Below are 24,658 nucleotides of genomic sequence, written 5' to 3' on the forward strand. Positions count from 1 at the left end.
TTTAGTCTTCATCTACCTTTCAAAGGTTAAAAAACAACGTTCTTGTTTGACGGAATGTCGAAAATCGCTAAATATAGCTCGGACGCTGAGATTTTTTGTTTTTGAAACAAAAGCCAATTTTGTTTATTACTGTTGAGAAAAGGACATCTAATCATTATCATTGACAGTTGGAAATTTTCATTTGAAGAGAGGATATCGACAAGCTTATTTGCTTTTGTCTTATTTCTTCCTCACTGTAATATCATGATTTTTTAATAACATTTCAATCGAGTGTTTTCGTTTCTGATATAAGTAGAATAAATTTTAAAATATTGAAATTACTCTGATAAATTATAATCATCATTATGTAATAATGTTCACACGGGTGTATAAATAGTAATAAGTTGATAGGCTGAATAATGTCATGTCATTAATATGTTTTAATCTTTTAGATTAAAGATAATATTGTAATAAATATAGAATTATTTATAATCTTATCTTCGAATAGGACGCCTTTTTTGTTTATTTTTCTAAAACGCACGTGACCTAAATTGTTAAAATAAAGTTAACTTTCTGACCAAACTATCTTGAACTGTGCATTTTATCTCGACATAACCCGCCGTAACTCGGGCGGTAGAACCCGAAAACTAACGCTATTACCGAAATATCGTTATATTACGTCGTAAACAAAAACAATTGTTTATTCACTGCTTAGAGGCAGTGTGTAGGGCTGTGCAAAGATAATTCTTCTTCATTTGTGGGTGGAATTATATGGAAATTAGGCCAAAACCCCTTAGAGCTCATTTTGGAACCTGAAAACAAATTTGTGGTATTTTTTTCGGTTTTTAATGAGATTAGCGAACAATGATGTTATTTTTACTTATTTTATTATTGCCAAAGAACAAATTTGACCAAAATATTAAAATTCAACTAATGACAGCCTTTAATCCATGCTTAAGTTTGAATCGAGTTTTAATCTTTTGCTCAAGTAAAAATTGTTGAGATCCGACTAAAATTCTAGGTAGGGTCTCATTACGGTGCGGGGTAGCAAGAAAAAGAAAACTTTAAACTTAACCACTAGACGAGGATAACAATACTTCCGTTTCCCTCTCTAATTCTTAGTTGCGTTTTAAGAACAAAGCTTAAAATTAGATTACATTTCAAGCGTAATACTTTTGACTGATTGACTTTTAATTTTGAGCCCAATCACAGCACAGGCAGATTACATTCTTGAGACTGAATCGAGTTTTGAGCTTTGTTATGTGATACAAGCCTTATAGCCATTGATTAGAATACGCAACTGCTAGAAGCACTGCAATAAAATTAATAATAATGCCTTCGTGCTGATCGATAGTGTATTATTATTAGCCATGATACACGTGTAACAAACGACAACCCTGGCCGGTCAGCATTATCTTAATTGAAACGAAACCCACACTCATTATCCTCGGATGCCTTACAATTCTGTGCAATTTTCGACTCTATGGCCTTACGTATAAAACAATGAACAAAATATTAGACACGTCGGTTTAAATGTATAATGACGTATTACAGTTGTAATAACCTGCGAAAAGATAACGTTACAGTTTAGAGAGTGCAGGTACAGTCGGGTGAAATGAGAAATGGGAAATTTTACCCCTAATTTCATTAAAACTGGGGTAACTGTACCAAAGTGACAAATGTTGTTGTTGTTTATTGAATGCTGAAGAATTTACATAACACAAAAAATAGTAGTTATGAAACTGTAAAATTATTTTTATGGTACTGAATAAGTAGGTACTTTCCCAAAAGATAATATTTCAGACTAATGTTATCATTGTTAGCTCATAAAACAGAGTTATCTGGAATTCTCAGTAGCTACTGAGTTACTGTTTGCGATAGAGTTAGTAGAACAATGGTTTATAAATAAGATTCGTTTAATATAACCGCAACAAAATTACTATCAACTCGCACTAAACGTTTCGACGACTCGTTTATAATGCGAACAGCTAGGGACTGGAATTCGCTGCCTGCTGTTGTATTTCCTGAACACTAGGTATATTCCGGGCGTTTTCAAGGCGAGAGTGAATAGGCACTTACAGGGCAAATATGTACCATCCTAGACTGCACCTCACTTATCACCAGGTGCGATTGCGGTCAAATACCTACCTGCCTTGTGTAGCATAAAAAAAAATAAAGGACTGCCACTTCCTCATTTTATGAGCAAAAGTGTTCAACTCCTCTCATATCCTCTCTAGTAGCTATTAATAAATCATAGGCCTATGATATCATATTAGAACTGAAATGCATTTATCATTGTTCTGTTTGCACCATGCATGCAATGTCCATGTCATTATTTAACGTTTTTCCTTTTTTTTTATTTATAAGAAACTAATTAAACGAATTCTAGCTCCGAGCGTTTCCGTGATAATGCTGTGATTTAAAAAAATAAAACCTTTTTTCTTCCAAAGCTTTTGTTTAATTCTTTTTTTCTTTGAAATAAAACGTGCCAGTATTGTAAATACAGAGATGTGATTAGTTTGAATTCAGACTAACATGGGCTACGCTATGCATAAATAAACTTCCCAAACCTACGTTCGGTATTCCACACGAATGTTACGATTCAACTTTTCCGAACTAATACAATTGTGACCGAATTTTTATTTTTTGTTCAAAAACAGTGTGCCTACCATGAGTTTACGTTAGGTGAGCTCGCTAGCGAATACGTCAAAAAATTCTATGAAGATCCTATTTCTTGAAAGTAGCCACTAGGGGCGCTGCACAATATGTCATACATTTAAATGTAATTTTTTTACGCAGTCGCTAGCGAGCACACCTAACGTAAACTCATGGTAGGCACACAGAGAGCCATTAAAATTCGTATGACAGTTTCGTCAAGTGAAAATTTTTATCAACGAACAACAAACCGAACGGAATTCGTTCGATTGTGTTTATGTTTTTTTAGTTTTAAAACTCTATCTATGCTAAATATTTGAGTTCGAGATATGACTGTATGTATTGAATTTCTAGGCCGAAACAAAAAGGGTCACCACTTCTTGTTTTAAAAAAAAAATTTCTTGGCTTTCGCGGTCGGAATTATATTTTTTATTGTAATGTTAACTCTTTGCAGACTTAATTTTCAAAATACAAATTCAGAACGTCATAGATGAGTAAAGTGTGCGTTCTATTCGGGACTTTTTATTGCCGCCTGATTTTGACAGATGAGTGATTGATCACTGGCGATTGTCGCCGCAAGATTCGTGTAGGGCGTCGGGCCTTTGTGTGGGGCCGATGAGTTGGACACAACATTAGGTCTATAAATGACGTTCGATTCCCGCTTGTAATGCCTTAAATCACCTCTCTTGATTGACACAATATTCACCCTTTTGCGACTAATTTACTTCTTTCGCCTCTCTGACTGACCTGACCTCAGTGTGAATTATTTTGAATTTTCAATTAATGAATTTTATCACTACTTTTAAATTAATGTTTTCTCTTGTTTCTTTCAGGTAAGCAGCCTTTTCGATGACCACTTTATAGTTCGAGTAAGTGCGATTACGTTGATTTATGAAAGTTTTATCACTCTTAATAATTTACGTGCTACCTATATTAGGTTCCAATTAAATTACAAAATATTCAACATAAATTAATAGTTTGATCAGATACCTAATACCAGCGTTGCCAGACGTCCCGATTTTGGCGGGACGTCCCGATTTTTAAATAAAATTTAAATGTCCCGCGCGGGACAGGCTCGGTCCCGCTTTTCGGAGAGAGACACTCACTTCAACAGACTATTGTTTGAAACGCCATATTATTCTAAAGAATAAAACTTTTTTAATTTTATTCTTTTTTTATTCTAAAGACGAATTTAACGATAGAGTAAATCTGATTTAAAATATTATTTTTTTGTTAAAATACATTTTCAATGGCCAATTTTGCTATCTATTGTCACGTAAACGTAATTTTAAGTCAAATAAAAAGATAAATATTTGAAAACCTTTGATTATATATACGTTTTTTTACTATGTCCCGCTTCTGACGGAAGAATCCCGCTATTTTCACTCAAAAAGTACCTAAGTCCCGACTTGGCGAAAAAAAAAACTGGCAACGCTGCCTAATACCCACATAGGTAATGACTTAAATGTATAGTATGATGTGCTTGCGAATGTACTGTATATCTGCAAAATCGATTTGCAGTTAATTTCCGCTGATATATCGCTTCGAGTTCTGATCATTAAGTTTAATAGATTCCGCTAAATATTGGCTCTGTGCACGATTACAGCGCCAACTAGCGTCCACGACTTTGTGGGCTCTGTCACATTGACATTTAGGTCGTCTATTTGTGAAAAAATATCGAAATGAAAAAATAACAAATATTTTCAACTAATAAATTGTTGTGATACCTACCACGATTTGGGTGGAAAAAAGGTTTTGAAATAATTTTGGTCATTCAAATAAAATGAAGTAAGTCCAAAAAGTGTGTTTAATTTTGATTGTGTCAGGGTTTGTTTACTTCATTTATAGTTGTAGTTTTACAGTAAAACAAAAAGAAAAAGCTACTTTAACAGTTTCATTATATAACAGTAAATATATTTAATGTTCCTGTATCACTAGTAATAAATATCGTTTTCAGATCGAAATGAGTATTGTTTTGAAGACCGGGTTCATGGACCGGGTTTGTGAGTTTTACAATATCAAATTCCAACCACAAACCGTATTTAAAGGAAAGTTGTTGGTATTGGCTGGACAAGTCCGAGATGTAGAAGAATTAAGAACTAAACAAGCGGAGAGTTCAATAATTCACGCTCTCATCATAAGGCAAACATCTGTGCACAACAACTACTGTGACTCATTTTTGTACTACCACGTTGTTTGTATAGTCTAGTTATTTCCAAATTGTAAACGGCTATTAAACCAGCCCTATCGAAATACAGTCCACTCTTTTATTTAAGTTCCCAGTATGACCCTTTTCATGCGATTAATTAATGATATTAAAATGTATTAGGTATGTAGAATCGCTTTGCCATTGACAGATACATCTGATAACAGAGCTTACAATATTTCTACTTTTGACCACCATGAGCGCTGCGATCGATTATGTTACCCCCACCTAGTACTTCGCACCCAGCGAATAGCCGAAGTCGAAAACATTAATTTGTCACCAACGCGGCAACGTCCTACATTATACCGGTTCGCTAAAACTTAAACACTTACATTTTTCAAAATAAAATAATTTCCAATTGGTACTTGGTTTAAGTGTACTTATGGGAAGAGAAGTCACTTTCTCTTCGATTTAAATATTATCGTGGGATTAAAGGTACGTTCTTTCCAAAGGACAAGAGGCAAAGACTACGACATATGACATTGAACAATTTTCTTGTTCTTCATGGGCTTCCCAAGAAGAATTTAGTTAGATAACCGCCTCTGTGGTCTAGTGGTAAGACCACCTGCTTCAGACGCAGAGGTCCCGGGTTCGATTCCCAGTGGGGGCAGTTCGGTTTGGTTGGTGGTAGGGCTTGTTATAAGTCCGCCTAGCTAGCTACCACCATCTTACCTAAGTCTGTCGCCATAACAACAATGTTAACAGCAATGTTCCGGCAGTTAGAGGTAAGATAGCCAGTTCATCCGTGGTTGAGGATTCCGGGTGAAGCTCGCTTCCACCTTCGGCCTGATCGTCACTTACCATCAGGTTTTTGCTTGCTAAGAACATTTTGACTTGCTCGCGCTGTTTCCAGTCGATTTGCAGAACGTACATTTTCCACGAGGAAATTCCACAATATACTTCACTCTATTCAAATGTTATAAACAAGAAAACACTATTATTTCATTTTAAACGAAATAAGTAATTTCCTAACATTCCAAAATGAAAACCACATACGGATATTGAACTAGAAATACAGTGATTCCAAAACTTTTGTCCAACTTAACCCTTATTCAAATAAAGGTAGATATATTACCACTTCGTTTACTTTTAAAAAAGGATCCTAATTTTCGATATGGTGATACTTAAAGATATCGTGATCACTTATTTATATTTTTAAATATATTTTTTTACTTATCTATGCCATCTTACAACTTTTCAACGTCATCTGTCACTGTCAGGTAATGTCAAAGTCAACCAAACGGTTTTGGTGTGAAAAATTTCAAGTTTTTAGCGCGCGTTTTTGGTGTTTTTGAAACTTTGTTCAACGAAAATTCTGATAAGTGTTTTTTTGATTCAAAATCCTAAACTAAAACATTTATTGTATAGTCTCACTTATAGGCAGCGTCTACAATTAATTTATTCATATAGTTAAGACATTTTAAAGAAGTGGTAAATAGTTTACCACTGTCCGATCCCGTCTTGACAAAAGTTTGATGATATATAAAAATAACTGTTGTTTTTTGTATGTGCACAAATATAACTTAATAAATATTTGGAGAAATTTTAAGTTATTTTGATAACTGCTTACGTAACGTTTTGACATTACGTAATTAGTGAATTTATTGTTAGTTTCAGACTCAAGGTAAGCATAATAATTGTAAGCATAATGACCAATATTAATAAATATTATTTTTATAAAAACAATATTATTTCATTCCCAAAATATTTAATAAAATATAGGTAGAACCAAGAGGAAGTCACTAGTCAAGAACCAAAAATAAACCAAAACGGACAATGGTAACTATTTTACCACCAACATTGAATAATTTGTAGTCATGAATGGATAATGGTAAATTATTTACCACCCAAAAAACTACCCCTACCCCTATTTTTTAATAAATTTTGATCAAAAATATGAAATAAGTGACCCACAATTACCCAAAATGCACTTTAACTTTGTAAAAAAAATGCATACCAGCTCGCATTTGAATAAGGGTTAAATTATTTCTTCATCCATTCATTAATGTACTTACTTTTATCTAGAATTTTAAATTGGTGGTTGTTTCAAAATATGTACATATATCAATCACCTTTTCTTTCACTGTTCCTCAAATTAGCATAATAATAAAAACTTAATATCACATCCTATTCTACAGCATTTTTTCATAAGTTATCAAGTAACAACGGTCTATATTTTAATTGGAGGTTGAGAATCCGTACCGGTCATTTTATTTATTCAATTTGAACCGAAACCTTTCTATCGGGTTTTGGCCGTCCTTTGTCGCATTTAGCAGGTCACCTATCTCGCCCACTTAAATTGCCTTTGGTCCAATAGTTCTGGGATTATTTATTATAGGGGACCCAAAATATTCGCGCAAAACATCTATGGCTATATGGAACGATTGGCTGAATTTGAATGAATTTGTGTCTTCTAGACATCAGCAGCAATTAATTTTAAAAATAAAACTGAAAAATTCTTCGGGTCATTCCACTTCCACTTTTATTATAAACTAGCTTTCCGCAAAAATAGGCTGTTTTTCAGTGTTTTCCTGGAAACTATTCGAATTTTTCTCGCCGTAAAAACATCCTTGGACTTCAAGGAACATTTAAAAAAAGAATCCCTTTATTGGACAGTAAAATTCTACTAAAGAAATTCAGTTTTATTGTGTGACTCACATGTTCCAATAAAACCACAAGTGGTCATTAGATCAATAGCTCTAATGTACCTACTTTAATAAATTAAAATAGGATATTTCGTTTGATTATTTCAACGATACAATTTGAAAAGGCAAACAAGACAGTTTTATTATCATTGTTTGCTCCGATTACCACCAACTCCCAATCCAATTAGACTTATTGATTGTTCATTATAGAAGTTAAGTCGAATTAATTAGCGTTGCTATTTCGCCCTTACATTTATAATTGCATTACAAAGGCTTAAAACAATTATGCGAAACGCTGCGGCATATTATAGTTGTATAGGTCCAATATTGCACCAAAAATGTTGCTCAAATCTTGTCAAAGAAAGATGATTTCTAGCCACTCAAGGCTCTATCTACATGGCATACGTGACGGGACTATTCCCACCTCCCGTTCCCATCGCTGCAACTCATGTGTAGCCAGGATCTACAGCTTGACCGCCAATAAAAACCCAACCAGTGACGGTCATGTTCTTCTTCTTCTTTTATTTTGGCCACAACTTGGTTTTGAGAACCACGATTTCGCCAATGTCACGTAATCAGCTTTGACAAAGTTTACAGGGTTTAAAAAATTCAAAAATGTTTAAGTTTAAAATGTTAAGCTAAATTATTTGTGTGAGTACCTTAAACAAAAAAGACATCACAAATTGAGACAACACAAATATATACATAATAATGTTTGTCCCGACATATGCCAATGTCACGGCAAAATTGTAGTTTTCAAAACCTAAGTAATTGCCCAAAAAAAAGAAGAAAAGGCTACACCTATTTTGTTTGAGACAAACACGTTTTTCTTATGAGTATAAATTATTAAACCATTTAACATCTGGCACGTACCTATGTTCATTGTAGTTTTAAAGTTAAGTAAAATAAAATACTCAAATACTTATTACTTCAGTTAAAGGATTTTCCACTCGCGAAGACGTCTTTTACGATAGTCTCAAATTTTTACCCTCCTTTCAGTACATTCAGATCGTCTTACCTTTGAAATCCAAACTAACAATGAGAAATGCATTAAAATCCGCATCTCGCGGCAATTCCACCCGTAGTAAATACCTGAGTCTCCTTTGAAATAAGCAAGGAATGTGGATCACTTATGCCATTGTCACAAGACCCATTTTCGCGGGAAATCTTTAGCGCGACGGGTGCGATGTTATATCGAAACCTGCGCAGACACTTCTTGACTGAAGACGACTTTGACCATGCGATATCTTTGGTAATAAGTAGTTGTTTATAGATAGACAGACAAAGGATAAAAACAGTGGATAGAAAAGATAACAAACAACAGTTGTTATTGTGCAATCACGGAATCTTATCTAGTTAGATACTTTAAGAGTATTAGCAATTACTTATAGTGTAGCTATAGCAAATTGAATGTAACTAGTATTCGTCGTACGGGCTGCATTTTTATTTGGCGGCACATAGAAAGACAGGTTATGGCTTGAGAGAACTCCACAAATCTTTACGCCCGTGTGAAGCAGCAAATCGAACGCACAGCGTTGAATAGAGCTCTGTGATTGATTCGTGTGCCAACCTGTGCGTCCACGCGCACTGTGAGACCTCATAGTAATGTTTGTGAATGCAGGCGTTAGAATATTAGTAGGATAGAATTACTTTATTCAGAATTTAACATTTAGCTGCATACATATTTAATTTATTGAGGCATGCTGAAAAGGCGCCCGCTCAGCAAAAATCGTGACATTGTCAAGTTACGAAGCTAGTTTTCAGCACGACGAGGATTACGCGCCCTTTTGACAGTGACGGTTTATCGTTAATTCGTGTCGGTTCGTAGTAAGTACCTGGCAAAAAGGCGCGCAACAGACGGCGTTGTGGTTAGTAAAAAAAACATTACACACAGATTGGAAAAAAAACTGAAGATAAAATACAATACAATACGGAATACACCAACAAAAAATATCCACAGCCAGAATGCAGCACAAATTAACAACAGTTCATTATATTTTTTGAACTCAAAAGTGGTTTTGCCTAACGCCCTTGGTCAACAAAACCACTTTTGACTGGAAAAATCAGTCAAAAGATATTGATTGACCAAAGGCATCAGTCAAAACCACTTTTGACTGATTTTTGCAGTCCAAAGTTGTTTTGACCGATTATGAGTTTTGACTGTACTGTAACACATACATTCATATTATTATTAGTAATCGTGTTCGTGACTGTACTGCTAGAGTAACTGTTAACATCGCATTTTGAGATCTGATACGAATTTACATTGAAGATAAGATTTGTACGAGTACCTATGCTTTTTAATCTCCTTATCGGTCAACGATTGTATTCTTTATTCGTCGAGTGTTTACATGACAATAACAGCCAGTTGTAAAAAACTTGTATGTACAAGCAGGTGTTATTTCCATGATGAGGAAAATGTTCTGTGAAAGTAAAACTTACGACCTTATTAACTAAAGTATTTTAACATTGATTAGGTTGTGAATGTGTTAAAAAGTTAAAATGTGGTCAGGAAAATAGTATGATGGCGCCTATCAGATAAATATGGAGCTTACAGGTAATTTACTTTTAATGCATTTAAATTATTAATTATGGAGAGTCTCGTTCAATCAATTATTTAATTAATTATGGTTAAATTATTCATTTATTTATGTAAAAGCATACTTCGTTCGTTCGTTTCAGCCAAATGACGTCCACTGCTGGACAAAGGCCTCCCCCAAGGTTTTCCACAATGAACGATCCTGCGCTGCCCGCATCCAGGCTCTTCCTGCGACTTTACCAGATCGTCGGTCCACCTAGTAGGAGGCCTACTTAATTGAATGAAACTCGTGATATTTAGAGCTGGCACAGACAGCGTAAAAATAAAGTCCTAGAAAGAAAAACAATTGAAAGTGACTCCACCACCCATTATACCGCTTTAACACCTTCGCTGCCAGCCTAAAAATGGCACTGTTCCGTTCGGGCCATGGGGGACAATGATGGGCGACACTTTAACTTTCCGTTCGGGCCGCGTCGGACAATGATGACCGCGAGTCAGACCTATGTTTAAACCTCTGTATTGAGCCAATGGGCAGCATTTCTTCAATAATTCTCATATAAGCTGACCCGCGCGGCTCCCAAGATTAGTGTACGTCACCCGAGAAGTCGTTGAAGAAGATTTACTTAATGAATGGCAAAAAAGATGGGATACGTCAGTCAAAGGACGTCACTTATATAAATTCTTCCCGAATGTACGCGAACGTCTAACTAGGCGATGGTTAGAAATCGACCATTGCTCGTCGCAGTTCCTCACGGGACATGGCAACTTTAAACATAAACTTTACGAATTCAAACTAGTTCCGTCTCCTTTTTGCGAGTGTTCCACTGATGATGTCAGTCATGAGCAGTCTGCCCATCATATCTTGTGGGAGTGTGATCTTTGGAAACATGAACGTGATATAATGCTTAATTCAATACAACATACATCTGTTTCCGCAATTTATTACACCGATCTTGTCGCGACAAGGAAAAATTTCCGTGCTTTTAAGCGATTTTGTGAAAAATATTATTGGCAGGTAGTTGCTAATTGCTCATAAGTGCGGCGTTCGGGTGTTTAAATTCGAAAAGTAATCTACCGGATTTATCTTTTTTTTTCGCTTCCCAAAGATGCTGAAAGGTATGTTGGCCATGTAGGTAATCAATAATTCTTAGGATAGTATAGGAACCTAACCTACTATGACTACTGCTCAGAATGCGTTCGTTCGTTTCAGCCAAATGACGTCCACTGCTGGACAAAGGCCTCTCCCAAGGTTTACCATAATGAATGCATACTTACCTACATACGTAGGTCATTACAAATAAGTAGATTAATTATTTTTTCACTAGACAGCAACCCTAACAGCGTAAGAAGAGTTCAGAGGCACGCGATAGAAAGAGACAAAACTTGTAGGTGAATAAAATTGTAGGTACGTAGTGCTGTGCGAGCTGAATTCCACTGTATCGCGTCGTAGCAAGACTCGCATTTATTTAAATCGTCTTGCGGAGTAATCCTTCTGTACCTGTACTATTACTTATTCTGTGGTATTACATGGATCTCACAACTTTTTACCGTAGAACAACTGAGTTGCGAGACTTGGTTTTTTTGACAAGTATTGTTTTTGATGGGTATGGCATATACTAGAATTATTTTTAGTCCAAAAAGAGAATTTGTCGGATAGGATTTAAATACATTCGTGAAATCTACTCATACTTCTTTAGTTGATAAAACTTATTCTTTCTTGTAGTTCATTGCAAGTGCAAAGAATATAATTATTTATGGCAAAGCAAGTATAATTCTGCAAAGATGGTTTGGTACTCCACCTGTTTCCCAAACTTTACTAGTTCCTACATAGGGTGTCCCGTCGTTGTATGGGAAAAATTTTTTTTTTAGTTACGGTTACGCAAGAGGTATCAAAAGTTGCGTTTTGACATATAGATTACGATTAGCATTAAATTTAATGAGATATCAGTCATCTTGAGGCCTCTACCTGTCCTTAAAAAAAATTTAAATTGCTATTTTAGGGGTTCCTGACATAAACTATGAATATTACAAAAATAGNAACTCCTCCTATGTTCTTCTGATTAATTTCGTTGCGGGTCCAATGACAGTTTAACTTTCCCCCGGGACAAACTTGACCTTCATTGGTTGGGTTTTTGTGGCGGTCAAGCTGTAGATCCTGGCTACACAGGAGTTGCAGTGGTGGGAACGAGAGGTGGGAATAGTCCCGTTAGTGTACGTCACTTGGTTCTTAGGTAAAGCTCGGACTTAGAAAAAAAAATGTGGATAACGGTAGCGCAATGAAACATGGTAATTATACAATGCATTTTTGCAAAGGATGATGGGCACTTTTCTATGGAATCTGGGCGTAAAACCAACAGAAATGTAACTATATTCCTATTTATGCGTAATATAATATATCAAAAACCTACCAACGTACAACTCTTTATTTTTTTGGTTGTTCTCCTTTTTTTTTTGGATGCGAGCGGGGATGGTCGACAACATGACCGCGTGGCCCTACGGAACGGATTTTCGAATTTTCGCTCGCTGGGGCCATGGGGGTCAATGATGTCCGACGCTTAATAATTCGATGTAGAGACTCAAAAACAACTATATGTTAATAAAACCCTTTATTTATGTTTATAATGTAACGATTTAACAAAAAAAAACAATCGACGAAAATTGAAAAAAATTGAAATTTTTACTTGGCCTGGTAAGAAAGTGCAGTGTCGGACAACATTGACCGCGTTGGCGTTCAATGTGTTAATGGCGTCCAATCGTCGAGTAGTGGCAAGTAAGTGATCGATTCCACTGAATAATATATCGATACAATCGGTTGGTCCACGTCGACCCGTGACGACCACGCATCGCCGTTGGCGTTGGTTGTTAGTTGGTTGGCGTCGTCAGACTCGCCAGTTCCCAGGCTCGAAGACAATTATTTCCGATGTCAAGAATACATTATGTATAATACATTTATCATAATCTGTGCCCGCGACTTCATACGCGTGAAAATAGTTTGAATATTTCCCACATTTTGCAACATTTTTCTTTACTGCTCCGCCCCTATTGGGTGAAGGGTGATGTTATGTAGCCTTAAATCGGACCAGCAGTACACTGAGACGCTAGTCCCAAACTAGGCAAAGCTTGTACTATGGGTACTAGACAACAGATGTAAACGTTATAAATATGCAAACTTCATTAATCTATCATGTGCCATTCCGTTTAAATTAAGGTGCATGGTAGCAATCCCGTCAGTAATAATAATTATGAAAGTGACCATGAAAGTTTAAAACAATATAAGTTAAAATTGGAGACCTCATATAGGGTTCGTTCGTGTTTACCTACAATTGGCAGTGTCACCACCACTATATATTAATATTTCTGTGCCTACATATTATTTGAGTTTCGCCATTTTGGCGCTGTAGGCCATACTGTAGGCAGATATGATTGTCCATGGAGCTATTAGTGATGTCGTAAGTCGCTTACTCTTACTAGTACGTCAATTAGTAGTAGTGACGCTTCAAATTGCCACTCAAAATTAACTATAATTTGTATGGAGACAGCCTGTTCAGTGTGTACATATAATACAGGTCGGTGGTCACCACCAAGTTTACTTTTATTAAAGTATACAAAACATCTTTTCATGTCCATGAATTTGTTATGAGATGCCTATACGTCATAGGCGATTCCTTGGGGAACCACAGATGGGTAGGCGTGCGATTAGTGACCAACCTTCTGTCAGACTTTATTAAGCTGCCCAAGGGCTTCAGAATAAGCTCACTATTATTGTTATTATTAGAACAAATAAGAGAGATTAGACATTAATATTTAATGTAAGTTAGAAAACCAAGACGTACTCACATACGAGTAGGTGATAGAGACGTTTGATGTATGGAATTATCTGTTTGACAGCCAACAATTTTTAATTTTGTCATCCAACCTTAGTGGTAACTGCAAATTGAAATAGTATTGTGAAAACTGCTGTTTGGCAGAAGATATTAATGTATGCTGTGTGTATATATATGGAAAATAAATAAAAATGAAATCTTTGACTGTGAATTTAAATCTGTTACATCGTTTTACTCGTAACAACCTTAATTATTTTCAAGCATGATAAAACACCTTATAAAATTTTCTGATTACGTCATGTACACCTTAACTTTCTTCCACCCCATTTGTTCCCTGTTTTATTGTTATACCGAACTTAATTCCCGCCTCATCCATTTATAATAAACGCTACTGTCTCAAACTATTCCCTTCGAGGGCCTGAATACATTGACGTTCAGACAGCTGGCGCTTCCCTGGGGAACCGCGCTGCAGTGGAAAACACGCCTTGCGTTTATGCTGCCCTGGTACTTTGCTACTTGAAGAAATATGACTTATTAACTATTTCTATTCCTAGTAAATTAAGTTATTAACCGAAATATGTATTTGTGTTGTGTAATGTAACGAGGATTAGGTACGATTGAAGTTTTCTGAGTGTCATTAAATGATATTTAAGTTATTTGCTGTCTAACAGAAATCATCTTTCGACATAAAAAATGTCACATTTGGCTTTTTGTCTCGGGGGGGCTGAGCTCGCGCGTTGTATGTTCCAATTTCCACCGCCTATCGCCTGTGTACAAGGTTTAAGTATGATATTAGCCTTCATTCATTAACTGACCAAAAACATTCGAGAACATTTATTTATCCAGAGCGTGGACATTCAAAACTTTATAGTGTTTCATTAAAAAAGTTCCCCACCAAAGTCTAACACAGAAAGTTGGAATGATATTTAAAATCGCATATTCCAAACGTCACACAGGCTGAACTGGACATGTGCGTCTAGTTTAATTAAAACTTGCATCATAAACTCAGCTGGATACTTTATTAGAACCAGATAAAAATATGAATTAAAATTTTGACTGGCACATTAATTGGGTCATTCATTATTAATATTCGTGCCTACATTTGATGTGGTCACAACTTCACAAGTACCACTGAGTAGTATTTATTCTCCAGTCATTTATTCTCCACTGCAGGAGGGCGACCCTCTCTTTTTTAACAGAGGTAAAAGACTGAATAACCTGATGTTCACATATTTCTCCCTTTATCGTCCCTTACAACTAGGGCTTGAATACCGGAATTCCGGAATTTCGTAACTCCGGAATTTCGGATACATTTTTTCCGATATTTCAACTCCGGAACTGAAGCCAATATCGTATTCCGATATTGAAATTTTTCATAAATCATTTAAGTTTTCAAAACGTTTAAGAATCAAAATAGGTTCTTAAATAAGGAAGTCCTTGAGATATGTATTCGCAACTTTATCTTCTATACTTATAATAAATCTGTAGAGAGGTCAATTCTGTACATGAAATAAATTTTCAAAATAACTATCAGGGGGTGATTAGTGATCGATACTGATGCCAAAAATGCAATCAGTAAAATTTTTGTCTGTCTGTCTGTCTGTCTGTATGTTCCTTATAGAAACAAAAACTACTCGACGGATTTTAACGAAACTTGGTACAATTATTCTTCATACTCCTGGGCAGGTTATAGGATACTTAGGAATTCCCACGGGACCGGGAATTAGCGGGAAAATATGTTTGTATGAAAAATCTAAACTGCTTAAGTTAGACGCTTGAAATTTGGCATGCAGGTACCTTAGTAAACTTAAAGCTTAGTGCTGTTTTTGAGAGCCATCACGAATAGTCTCGCGCGTAGGTTCGATGACTTATAGTCTCTCGAGGAAGCCAGTTATCGAAACGTTTACACTACCATATACCGCATCTATACGCTACGGCAGGTTATACAGAAGACCGAAGAGTCTAACTTGCCTATATGCTTGGCGTTCTTAGACTATGAGAAGGTCTTTGAGCCTGGCTGAACACGAGGGCGATTCCTCTGCGATTTCTCTGCAGCGAGCTGTGAGGCAGGGAGATGTAATAATACGTCGAATTCAACTCGGCTGGGCAGCGTTCGGGAAACTACACAACAGCTTTTCGACCAAAACACTTCAGTGCCTAAAGTCAAAAGTCTACAATCAGTGTGTGTTACCAGTAGTGATGAGTGTGATGACACACGGTTCGGAAACGTGGCCTCTTACTATAAGGCCTTATAATAAGCTCAAAGTTGCACACCATGGTATGGAGAGTGCTATGCTCGGTGTTTCTTTTCGAGATCGAACCAGAAATGAGGAGATTCTTAAACGAACTAAAGTTACCTGACATATAGCGATCAGATTACCAAGCTAAAGTGGCAATGGGCAGGGCACATAGTACGTAGAACAGACGGCCGATGGGGCAAGGTTCTAAAGTGGAGGCCACATACGTGTACGTGTTTGTCGGGAAGCGCTTTCTTTTTTTAACCAACTCCGGAACTAGAACCGGAATTCCGGAGTTGAGTGCCCAATATCGGAAATCAGTTCCGGAGTTGAAAACTATCCGATATTGCAAGCCCTACTTACAACATCCATGGGAAGAGTGTGTGTCGTTCTATCTACAATTTATCGTAAATAAATTACCTACTAAAACCATTTTTTTACCTCTTATATTTTATCGATCGAGGGCGTCAAACTATAGGTCCTCCAGTCTCGAATCAGCAGTCCTTTGCTACCAACTATTATCACCTACATTCATCCACCATCTAGACATCAAATATCTACCCTATTCAAACTTTCAAATTGCTAAATTATCAAATCACAGACAGAGCTGGTATTAAAAGCTCCTATAATTAAGCCTGCCAATGAATTATTAATAGTAATGCAGTCAGATACATATCAGCCTTCTAAATTCGCCTGCTTACCGCGAAAATGTCACATCGACCTGGATACATAGCATCAATGTTGCATCCACGCCACTAGCAGTTGAGTGAGACTACCGGTATAGCGAATTTAGAAAAGCCAACTAACCTTTAGTATAGGGTTATTTTTGAAGTAGTCAAATTTTGCCTCTCCTCCGTTGTCCATTTGCCTCTGGTAAATGACCTGAAGGGGGAGTCAAATTTTCAGGAAGCATTCTTATTATCAACCTATTAATTTGAATACCAGATCAATGGCGACAGATACTGCTAAATCGATACGCCACTGTCAAGAGACAAAGCCTTACTCTACAGTAGTAACTACAATGCTCCCCTACCCCTATGGGGTTCTATGGCTGTTACTCGTTTTATAAATAAAAACAATACTTTAAAAAAGTTGTTAAAAATTATTCAACTCTGTCAGTCTCTCGTGCTTGCACGTTTATTTTAATTTAGCTGAGCTTACTGTACTCTTCGAGCTATGTGGGCCGTTCCCACTACGGGATGCATACTTTAGCGAATCGAGACTCCTTCCAGAAGTTTTAGAATAGATCCTTTACAAGGCGCTTAGTTTGCTCCCAAAATATCCGATACATATTTTAGTACTTCTGTCAAAGACTTTGAAATATTTTTCAACACTGAAACACGCTTATCGAATGCGTGTTTGTATTAGCACAGAAAACTTACAAGTAGGTAAGGCTGAGTTGCACCACCTAACTTTCACCGTAACTATAACGATAACCGACGTTTTTGTATGGAGTTTGAAAGGTTTTTGACGTTTGTCAAAGTTAAAGTAATATGGTGCAACTCAGCCTATTAAAAAGAAAAGAGAAAGAGAAATAAAAATTGTCGCTTTTTGTAAATTGTCTAGGGGAGCTGGTGAGCTTATTGCTGAACATAGTTAATCACCATTGAAATAGAAAAATGTCCGATATGTAAAATAAATTGCTCTAAAAGGTTCACGCCAAGTCTCGTCAAGTTCGTTAGAATATTAGTTTCTGTTTTAGCATAGCTCGCATGATTTCGGCTGACCGCGAAGGCCCTCCGCCATCAAATATGCAACTTTGCACTCAAAACCACTTAAACCTATTGCGACGTGGAACATTTATGAAGCTATAATAAAATTCAGGAATATATCCACTCGGAACGCGTTTTAGAACGTTTGAAATGCATGTGGATATCACTTTATTTACATTTCGTGGAATGTTTTACTCATTACTTTCCACACCTATAAAACATTTTCCTTTTGTATTATAAACAGCTAAGGCTGAGTTGCACCGCGTAAACTTTGACAAACATCAAAAAGTCAAACTCCGTACAAAAACACCGGTCAATGTTATAGTTACGGTTAAAGTAAGTTGGTGCAACTCAGCCTAAGATTGTAGATAACGCGTGAAATTCTTAAAATACCCTTATTCCTCGTCGTCGGAAAACTAACAAATGGTCGTCTCCACTCTAAAATTTATTTGCCCTTTAAACTGGAACCAGCAAATTGTGTAACAGCGTCTTCCGCAATTTCAGTGAGTACATCCATTGCTGCGGTAATAAAAATATTGTGGCTATCATTATATGCCAGTAATGGATTCTACATCTTCATTGAAGCAGTCGCTATTTATGTTGAGATATACAATAGTACGGCTTCATATGTAGTAAGATTAAAACATTGTGCCTACGTTGTGGTACCTCACTTTTTAAATAAGTTATAGAAATTGAAACTGTTAAAACTCAGTAATTTTTGAGGTTATAACGAAAGTTCCTCCGATCAGCGCGGTGCATTGACAATGCATAGAGTTGGAAGGGGCATAAAACATTCACCGCGTGCAGGACCGACTTGGTAAGGGTCTTTGAATATACAGCCGAAGTAAAACCAGCCTCTTTGCATATTAGAAGTGTTTTGTAAACGCAACAGATTCCAGAAACAAGTTTTGTAGAAAAACTTTGTCAATATATTTTTATGGCTAAGGTGGAAACTGACCTGTAGGTCTAAAATGGACACAGTGATAAGCTTATATCGCGCCATTTTATCCATTTTTCGAGATATGTTTGTCGTCTACAATCATCGTTAAGATGGCGAATCTTAGCCCAGCTGATGATTTCCTTTTTAATTGCAATTGCTATTCGGATAACATTATTTAAAGCTTAAAACTTTGATGAAAACTTATTTATCCAATCATTTCAAAGTCGTAACCGTACTGAGTTTAACTCAATCAATATTGTAAAGCGAAAGTTTGTCCTCCGAGAGCAACACTCGTTCGCAAAGTGAGCGAGTGAAGTGACCTAAAAGCCTACACTCGAAATAGAAGCGACAAGACAAGGAAATGCCGAGTGCAAAGAGTCACTCACTTAGCTTGTTTTGTACGGAATTAGCTGCTTATTTCGTCATTTAGTTTTTTCCGAATATTCATCGTGTAGACTTTATTATGTTACGTTTTCAATTTAGTTTAAATCGAGTGCTGGATAGGAGGGTTAGTAAATACCTAGGGGTTGTAAAGGTTTTAGATATTATGGTGTAAGCAAAAGTGTTCGATTTCCCTGGAAAGTTCTACATTATTGCGATTTCCTCACTTTTATTTAAAAAGGGCCCCTAGTAGATCCTTAGATGCCACGGGCCCCCAGTAGGTTAAAGACGGCTCTGGTCGCGTTTGTAACTTTACTTTTAGGCCTCCTGCTGGGCCATTATCTACCATGCAAATTATCCAGATTCCTGACGTAGTATTTCCCATTCCAGGTGCAAAACTGACGGCCGCCATGAAGTCGTGGGGCGAGGCGCTGACACGCGGCGCGTCGGCGCACCTGCCTCGAGTGGGGCGTCTGCGCCGTGCGCTGGTGTTGCTGGCACTCGCCGCCTGCACGGCCGCGGCGCTGCTGTACTGGCGCCAGCAGAGCAACGAGCTGGCCCACCGCCCGCTGCACAACTTGTACAGGTAGGCTTCAGCAGGTCTTTAGTCTCTAATACAGGAGGACTCTAAGCGCGTCGGCGCACCGCCCGCGAGTGGGGCGCCTGTGTCGTACCCTGGTGTTGCTGGCACTCGCCACCCGCTACTGGCGCCAGCAGATCAACGAGCTGGCCCACCGCCCGCTACACAACTTGTACAGGTAACCATCAGCAGGTCTTTTGTCTCCACTACAGGACTCTTAGCGCGTCGGCGCATCTGCCTCGAGTGGGGCGTCTGCGCCGTGCGCTGGTGTTGCTGGCACTCGCCGCCTGCACGGCCGCGGCGCTGCTGTACTGGCGCCAGCAGAGCAACGAGCTGGCCCACCGCCCGCTGCACAACTTGTACAGGTAGGCATCAGCAGGTCATTAGTCTCTAATACAGGAGGACTCTTAGCGCGTCGGAGCAACTTCTTCGAGTGGGGCGCCTACGTCGCGCCCTGGTGTTGCTGGCACTCGCCGCCTGCACGGCCGCGGCGCTGCTGTACTGGCGCCAGCAGAGCAACGAGCTGGCCCACCGCCCGCTGCACAACTTGTACAGGTAGGCATCAGCAGGTCATTAGTCTCTAATACAGGAGGACTCTTAGCGCGTCGGAGCAACTTCTTCGAGTGGGGCGCCTACGTCGCGCCCTGGTGTTGCTGGCACTCGCCGCCTGCACGGCCGCGGCGCTGCTGTACTGGCGCCAGCAGAGCAACGAGCTGGCCCACCGCCCGCTGCACAACTTGTACAGGTAGGCATCAGCAGGTCATTAGTCTCTAATACAGGAGGACTCTTAGCGCGTCGGAGCAACTTCTTCGAGTGGGGCGCCTACGTCGCGCCCTGGTGTTGCTGGCACTCGCCGCCTGCACGGCCGCGGCGCTGCTGTACTGGCGCCAGCAGAGCAACGAGCTGGCCCACCGCCCGCTGCACAACTTGTACAGGTAGGCATCAGCAGGTCTTTACGTCTCCAATACAGGAGTACTGTTAGCTGACCCGAGGCGCGTCAGCGCATCTGGTGTTGCTGGCACTTGCCACCTGCTACTGGCGCACGCAAATTAACGAGCTTGCCCACCGCCCGCTACACAACTTGTACAGGTAACCATCAGCTTATTGTCACCACTACAGGACTCTTAGCTGACCCAGGGCGCGTCGGCGCACCTCCCGCGAGTGGGGCGCCTGCGCCGTGCGCTGGTGTTGCTGGCACTCGCCGCCTGCACGGCCGCGGCGCTGCTGTACTGGCGCCAGCAGAGCAACGAGCTGGCCCACCGCCCGCTGCACAACTTGTATAGGTAACCATCAGCAGGTTATTGTCTCCACTACAGGACTCTTAGCTGACCAGTAGCGCATCGGTACATCTCCCGCGAGTAGGACGCCTGCGTCGGGCCCTAGTGTTGCTGGCACTCGCCGCCTGCACGGCCGCGGCGCTGCTGTACTGGCGCCAGCAGAATAACGAGCTGGCCCACCGCCCGCTGCACAACTTGTACAGGTAGGCATCAGCAGGTCATTAGTCTATAAAGTCGAAGAGTCTGCGCAAATGGTGACACTTTTGCGTCACACGACGCGACAGGTTGCATTCCAATCCGTTTTATTTTCTTATAATTAACATTATAATCCATAGCATATAGCATATAATAGCATAGGCCGCCACTGCACTACCACTTGACACCACATACAACGACACAGTTTCTTGTGAAGCGCCCTGTCGAATAAAAAAATTACTATAGGTACCTAAATACATTCAGCAAAAAGAGTTTGTTAGAGAAAGATAAAACTAACCAAACTTGTATATCATTTCCAGCGGATCCGAGCCCACATGGACGTGGATATGCCGAAACGAGCGCTGCGAACGAATGCTCGCGTCCGAATCGAGCACGCTGCAGTCGCTGCCGACCTGCAACATGCTGTGCGCGTCCACGCAGCTGTGGCCGCAGCCCACCGGGCCCGTCAGCCTTGCCACCGCCGCCGTGCCCGTCCGAGCAGACGGCTTCTCCCTCAAAGTCACCGCCACTACCTCGAAAGACGTCACCACCCACCTCCAGGGAGCCTTCGAACTCATGACGGAAGACATGCGCACTCTAGAAAAATCAATCAACGGAGAAATACGACGCAACGACATCGGCTCCCCTCGTAACGTCCTCGTCCGCGTCGCGGTCAATGGCTCTGCCGATCCCCGCATGAGGCTCAACACCGACGAAAGCTACAAACTGTCTCTCCGGCCGACTGGGAACAATCTAGTGGTCGACATCATCGCGCACTCCTTCTGCGGCGCCAGACACGGGCTCGAAACCCTCTCCCAACTAGTCTGGCTCGACCCCTACGCTGGGTCGCTCCTCATCCTCGAAGCGGCGACGGTCGATGACGCACCCAAGTTCGGCTTCAGGGGGCTACTCTTAGACACGGCACGTAACTATTTTCCGTTGCCCGAGATAATGCGCACGATAGATGCCATGGCCGCCTGCAAGCTCAATACGTTCCACTGGCACGTGAGCGACTCGCAGTCGTTCCCGTTAAGACTGAACAGCGTGCCTCAGCTGGCGCAGCATGGCGCGTACGGTCCAGGAGCTATCTACACCATGGACGACGTGAAAGCGGTCGTGCACCGCGCCAAACTCCGCGGAATCAGAGTTCTGCTAGAAGTGGACGCGCCGGCGCACGTAGGACGGGCATGGGGCTGGGGCCCGGCGGCCGGCCTCGGGCACCTCGCCTACTGCATCGAGGTCGAGCCCTGGAGCTACTACTGCGGCGAGCCCCCGTGCGGGCAACTGAACCCCAAAAACCCGCACGTGTACGATTTACTCGAGCGAATCTACGCGGAAATAATCGAGGTGACCGGCGTCGACGACCTGTTCCACTTAGGCGGGGACGAGGTCTCCGAGCGGTGCTGGTCGCAGCACTTCAACGACACGGATCCGATGGAGCTGTGGTTGGAGTTCACGCGGCGCGCGATGCGGGCTCTCGAGCGCGCCAACGGCGGGAAGGCGCCTGAGCTCACGCTGCTTTGGTCGTCGCGGCTGACGCGCTCGCCGTACCTCGAAAGACTCGACTCGAAGTCGATAGGCGTGCAAGTGTGGGGCGCGTCCCGCTGGCCGGAGTCGCGCGCGGTGCTCGACGCGGGCTTCCGCTCGGTGATCTCGCACGTGGACGCGTGGTACCTCGACTGCGGCTTCGGCTCGTGGCGCGACAACTCCGACGGGCACTGCGGCCCGTACCGCTCGTGGCAGCAGGTAAATAAATAAAGCATTTGTTTCTTTCCTTCACAATCCAATGATATAGTGAAACAAATTGCTATGTACTAATGAACAGAGTAAGATTGTGAGAGAACCGGAGTCTGAACTAGGCGAGAAGCCTGTACAACAGAGCGTCAGTACTCTCGATAATGGCCGGAGCACATAGAATTTATAGATATATTGACACTTTAAAAAACTAGACAAAAAAGTAGACGAGTATTGAAAGAGAATGTGTATATGGTGAAGTGTGAGTGAATATGAGTGTTAGTGTGAGTGTATGTGAGTGTGTGCGTGTGTTAATAATCAACCATATGCCCATATTACAATAACCTAATTGGATGAAGCAGATTTTCCGTTTAACATACGTCAAGGATTACAAGTAAATAATTTTACACTGCGCCTCTAGTCCCAAACTAAGCAAAGCTTATGGGTACTAGACAACGGATATAAACATACTTAAATACTTTTTTTTTAAATAGGTACCTACATACATATTATATATAGTAATTAAAATTCATCATTTCAATTTCTGCCCGGCCGGGACCTCTTGGAATAGTAGTCCGTTCTGAACCACTGCACCAAACGGCCGAAGTAATTTGAGACCTTGTACTTACTATGAAATTTTGTCAGGTGTACGAGCACCGGCCGTGGGCGGAGGAGCCGGGGCCCGCGTGGCGTGTGGAAGGCGGCGCCGCCTGCCAGTGGACGGAGCAGCTGGGCCCGGGCGGGCTGGACGCGCGCGTTTGGCCGCGCTCGGCCGCGCTCGCCGAGCGGCTGTGGGCCGACCGGGCCGAAGGCGCGGCGGGCGACGTGTATCTACGGTTGGACACGCAGCGCGCGCGGTTGGTCGCGCGAGGCGTGCGCGCGGCGCCGCTGTGGCCTCGCTGGTGCTCGCACAACCCTCATGCGTGCCTCTAGCCGGAAACCACGCCCGCGCCGCCCGCGCCGGCGCCCGCGCGGGCCCCTAGCGCCGTCGGCGCCGTCCGCGGCTAAGCGCGGACGATATCAGCACTCAGACCTTTAGAATGACCTCCATAGGGTTGCCAGGTCCAAAAACAAAAGCCGGACTCTGTGCTTCATTTGGTCGGACATACCTTTAGCGCGGACGATATCAGCACTCAGACCTTTACCTGCGCCGCCGGCGCCGGCAGCGCCGTTCGCGGCTAAGCGCGAACGATATCAGCACTCAGACCTTTAGAATGATTAGGGTCCAAAAACAAAAGCCGGACTCTGTGCTTCATTTGGTCGGACATAGGTACCTTTAGCGCGGACGATATCAACACTCAGACCTTTAATGACCTCCGTAGGGTTGCCAGGTCCAAAAACAAAAGCCCTGCTTTGTGCTTCATTTGACCGGACATACCTTTAGCGCGGACGATATCAGCACTCAGACCTTTATCTACGCTTGGACACGCAGCGCGCGCGGTTGGTAGCGCGAGGCGTGCGCGCGGCGCCGCTATGGCCTCGCTGGTGCTCGCACAACCCTCATGCATGCCTCTAGCCGGAGCCCACGCCTGCGCCGGCGCCCGCGCGGGCCCCTAGCGCCGTCGGCGCCGTTCGCGGCTAAGCGCGGACGATATCAGCACTCAGACCTTTAGAATGACCTCCGTTAGGGTTCACTTACTTTGACTTAAGGTCCTATGTCCCCTATATAGATGGGGCAGAAAGCGTCCACAACAGTCCTCCATCTCGTTCGGTCTTGAGCTTCGCGCTTGATCTCGCTCCAGGTCTTGCTGATT

The 24,658-nt window shown here is 41.1% G+C and overlaps 2 protein-coding genes across 4 annotated transcripts in view; one reads left to right on the forward strand and one right to left on the reverse strand.

The window, feature by feature from the left end:
• The window catches only part of LOC114357501 (uncharacterized), a 56,665-nt gene extending 48,017 nt beyond the window's left edge, over positions 1-8,648 (reverse strand). The window contains exon 1 of the mRNA XM_028311120.1: positions 8,578-8,648. The gene's annotated coding sequence lies outside the window, so the exon portion shown is untranslated. The remainder of the gene's footprint in view (positions 1-8,577) is intronic.
• Positions 1-23,896, forward strand: part of FDL (fused lobes) — a 110,125-nt gene extending 86,229 nt beyond the window's left edge. The window contains exons 4-7 of one of the 3 annotated variants that reach the window (XM_028311115.1): positions 3,468-3,503; positions 19,509-19,704; positions 21,491-22,916; positions 23,550-23,896. In XM_028311115.1, the coding sequence (XP_028166916.1) occupies positions 19,529-19,704; positions 21,491-22,916; positions 23,550-23,837 (1,890 nt within the window). In that variant the 5' untranslated portion in view covers positions 3,468-3,503; positions 19,509-19,528 and the 3' untranslated portion in view covers positions 23,838-23,896. Of the gene's footprint in view, positions 1-3,467; positions 3,504-9,851; positions 10,043-19,508; positions 19,705-21,490; positions 22,917-23,549 lie in introns of those variants that run through there. The other 2 variants (XM_028311113.1, XM_028311114.1) reach the window with 2 other exon arrangements.
• The last annotated feature ends 762 nt before the right edge of the window (positions 23,897-24,658 follow it).

This window comes from Ostrinia furnacalis, unplaced genomic scaffold (genome assembly GCF_004193835.3).
Source record: "Ostrinia furnacalis isolate ACB-3 unplaced genomic scaffold, ASM419383v2 OfSCF3206, whole genome shotgun sequence".
NCBI classification, from domain to species: domain Eukaryota; kingdom Metazoa; phylum Arthropoda; class Insecta; order Lepidoptera; family Crambidae; genus Ostrinia; species Ostrinia furnacalis.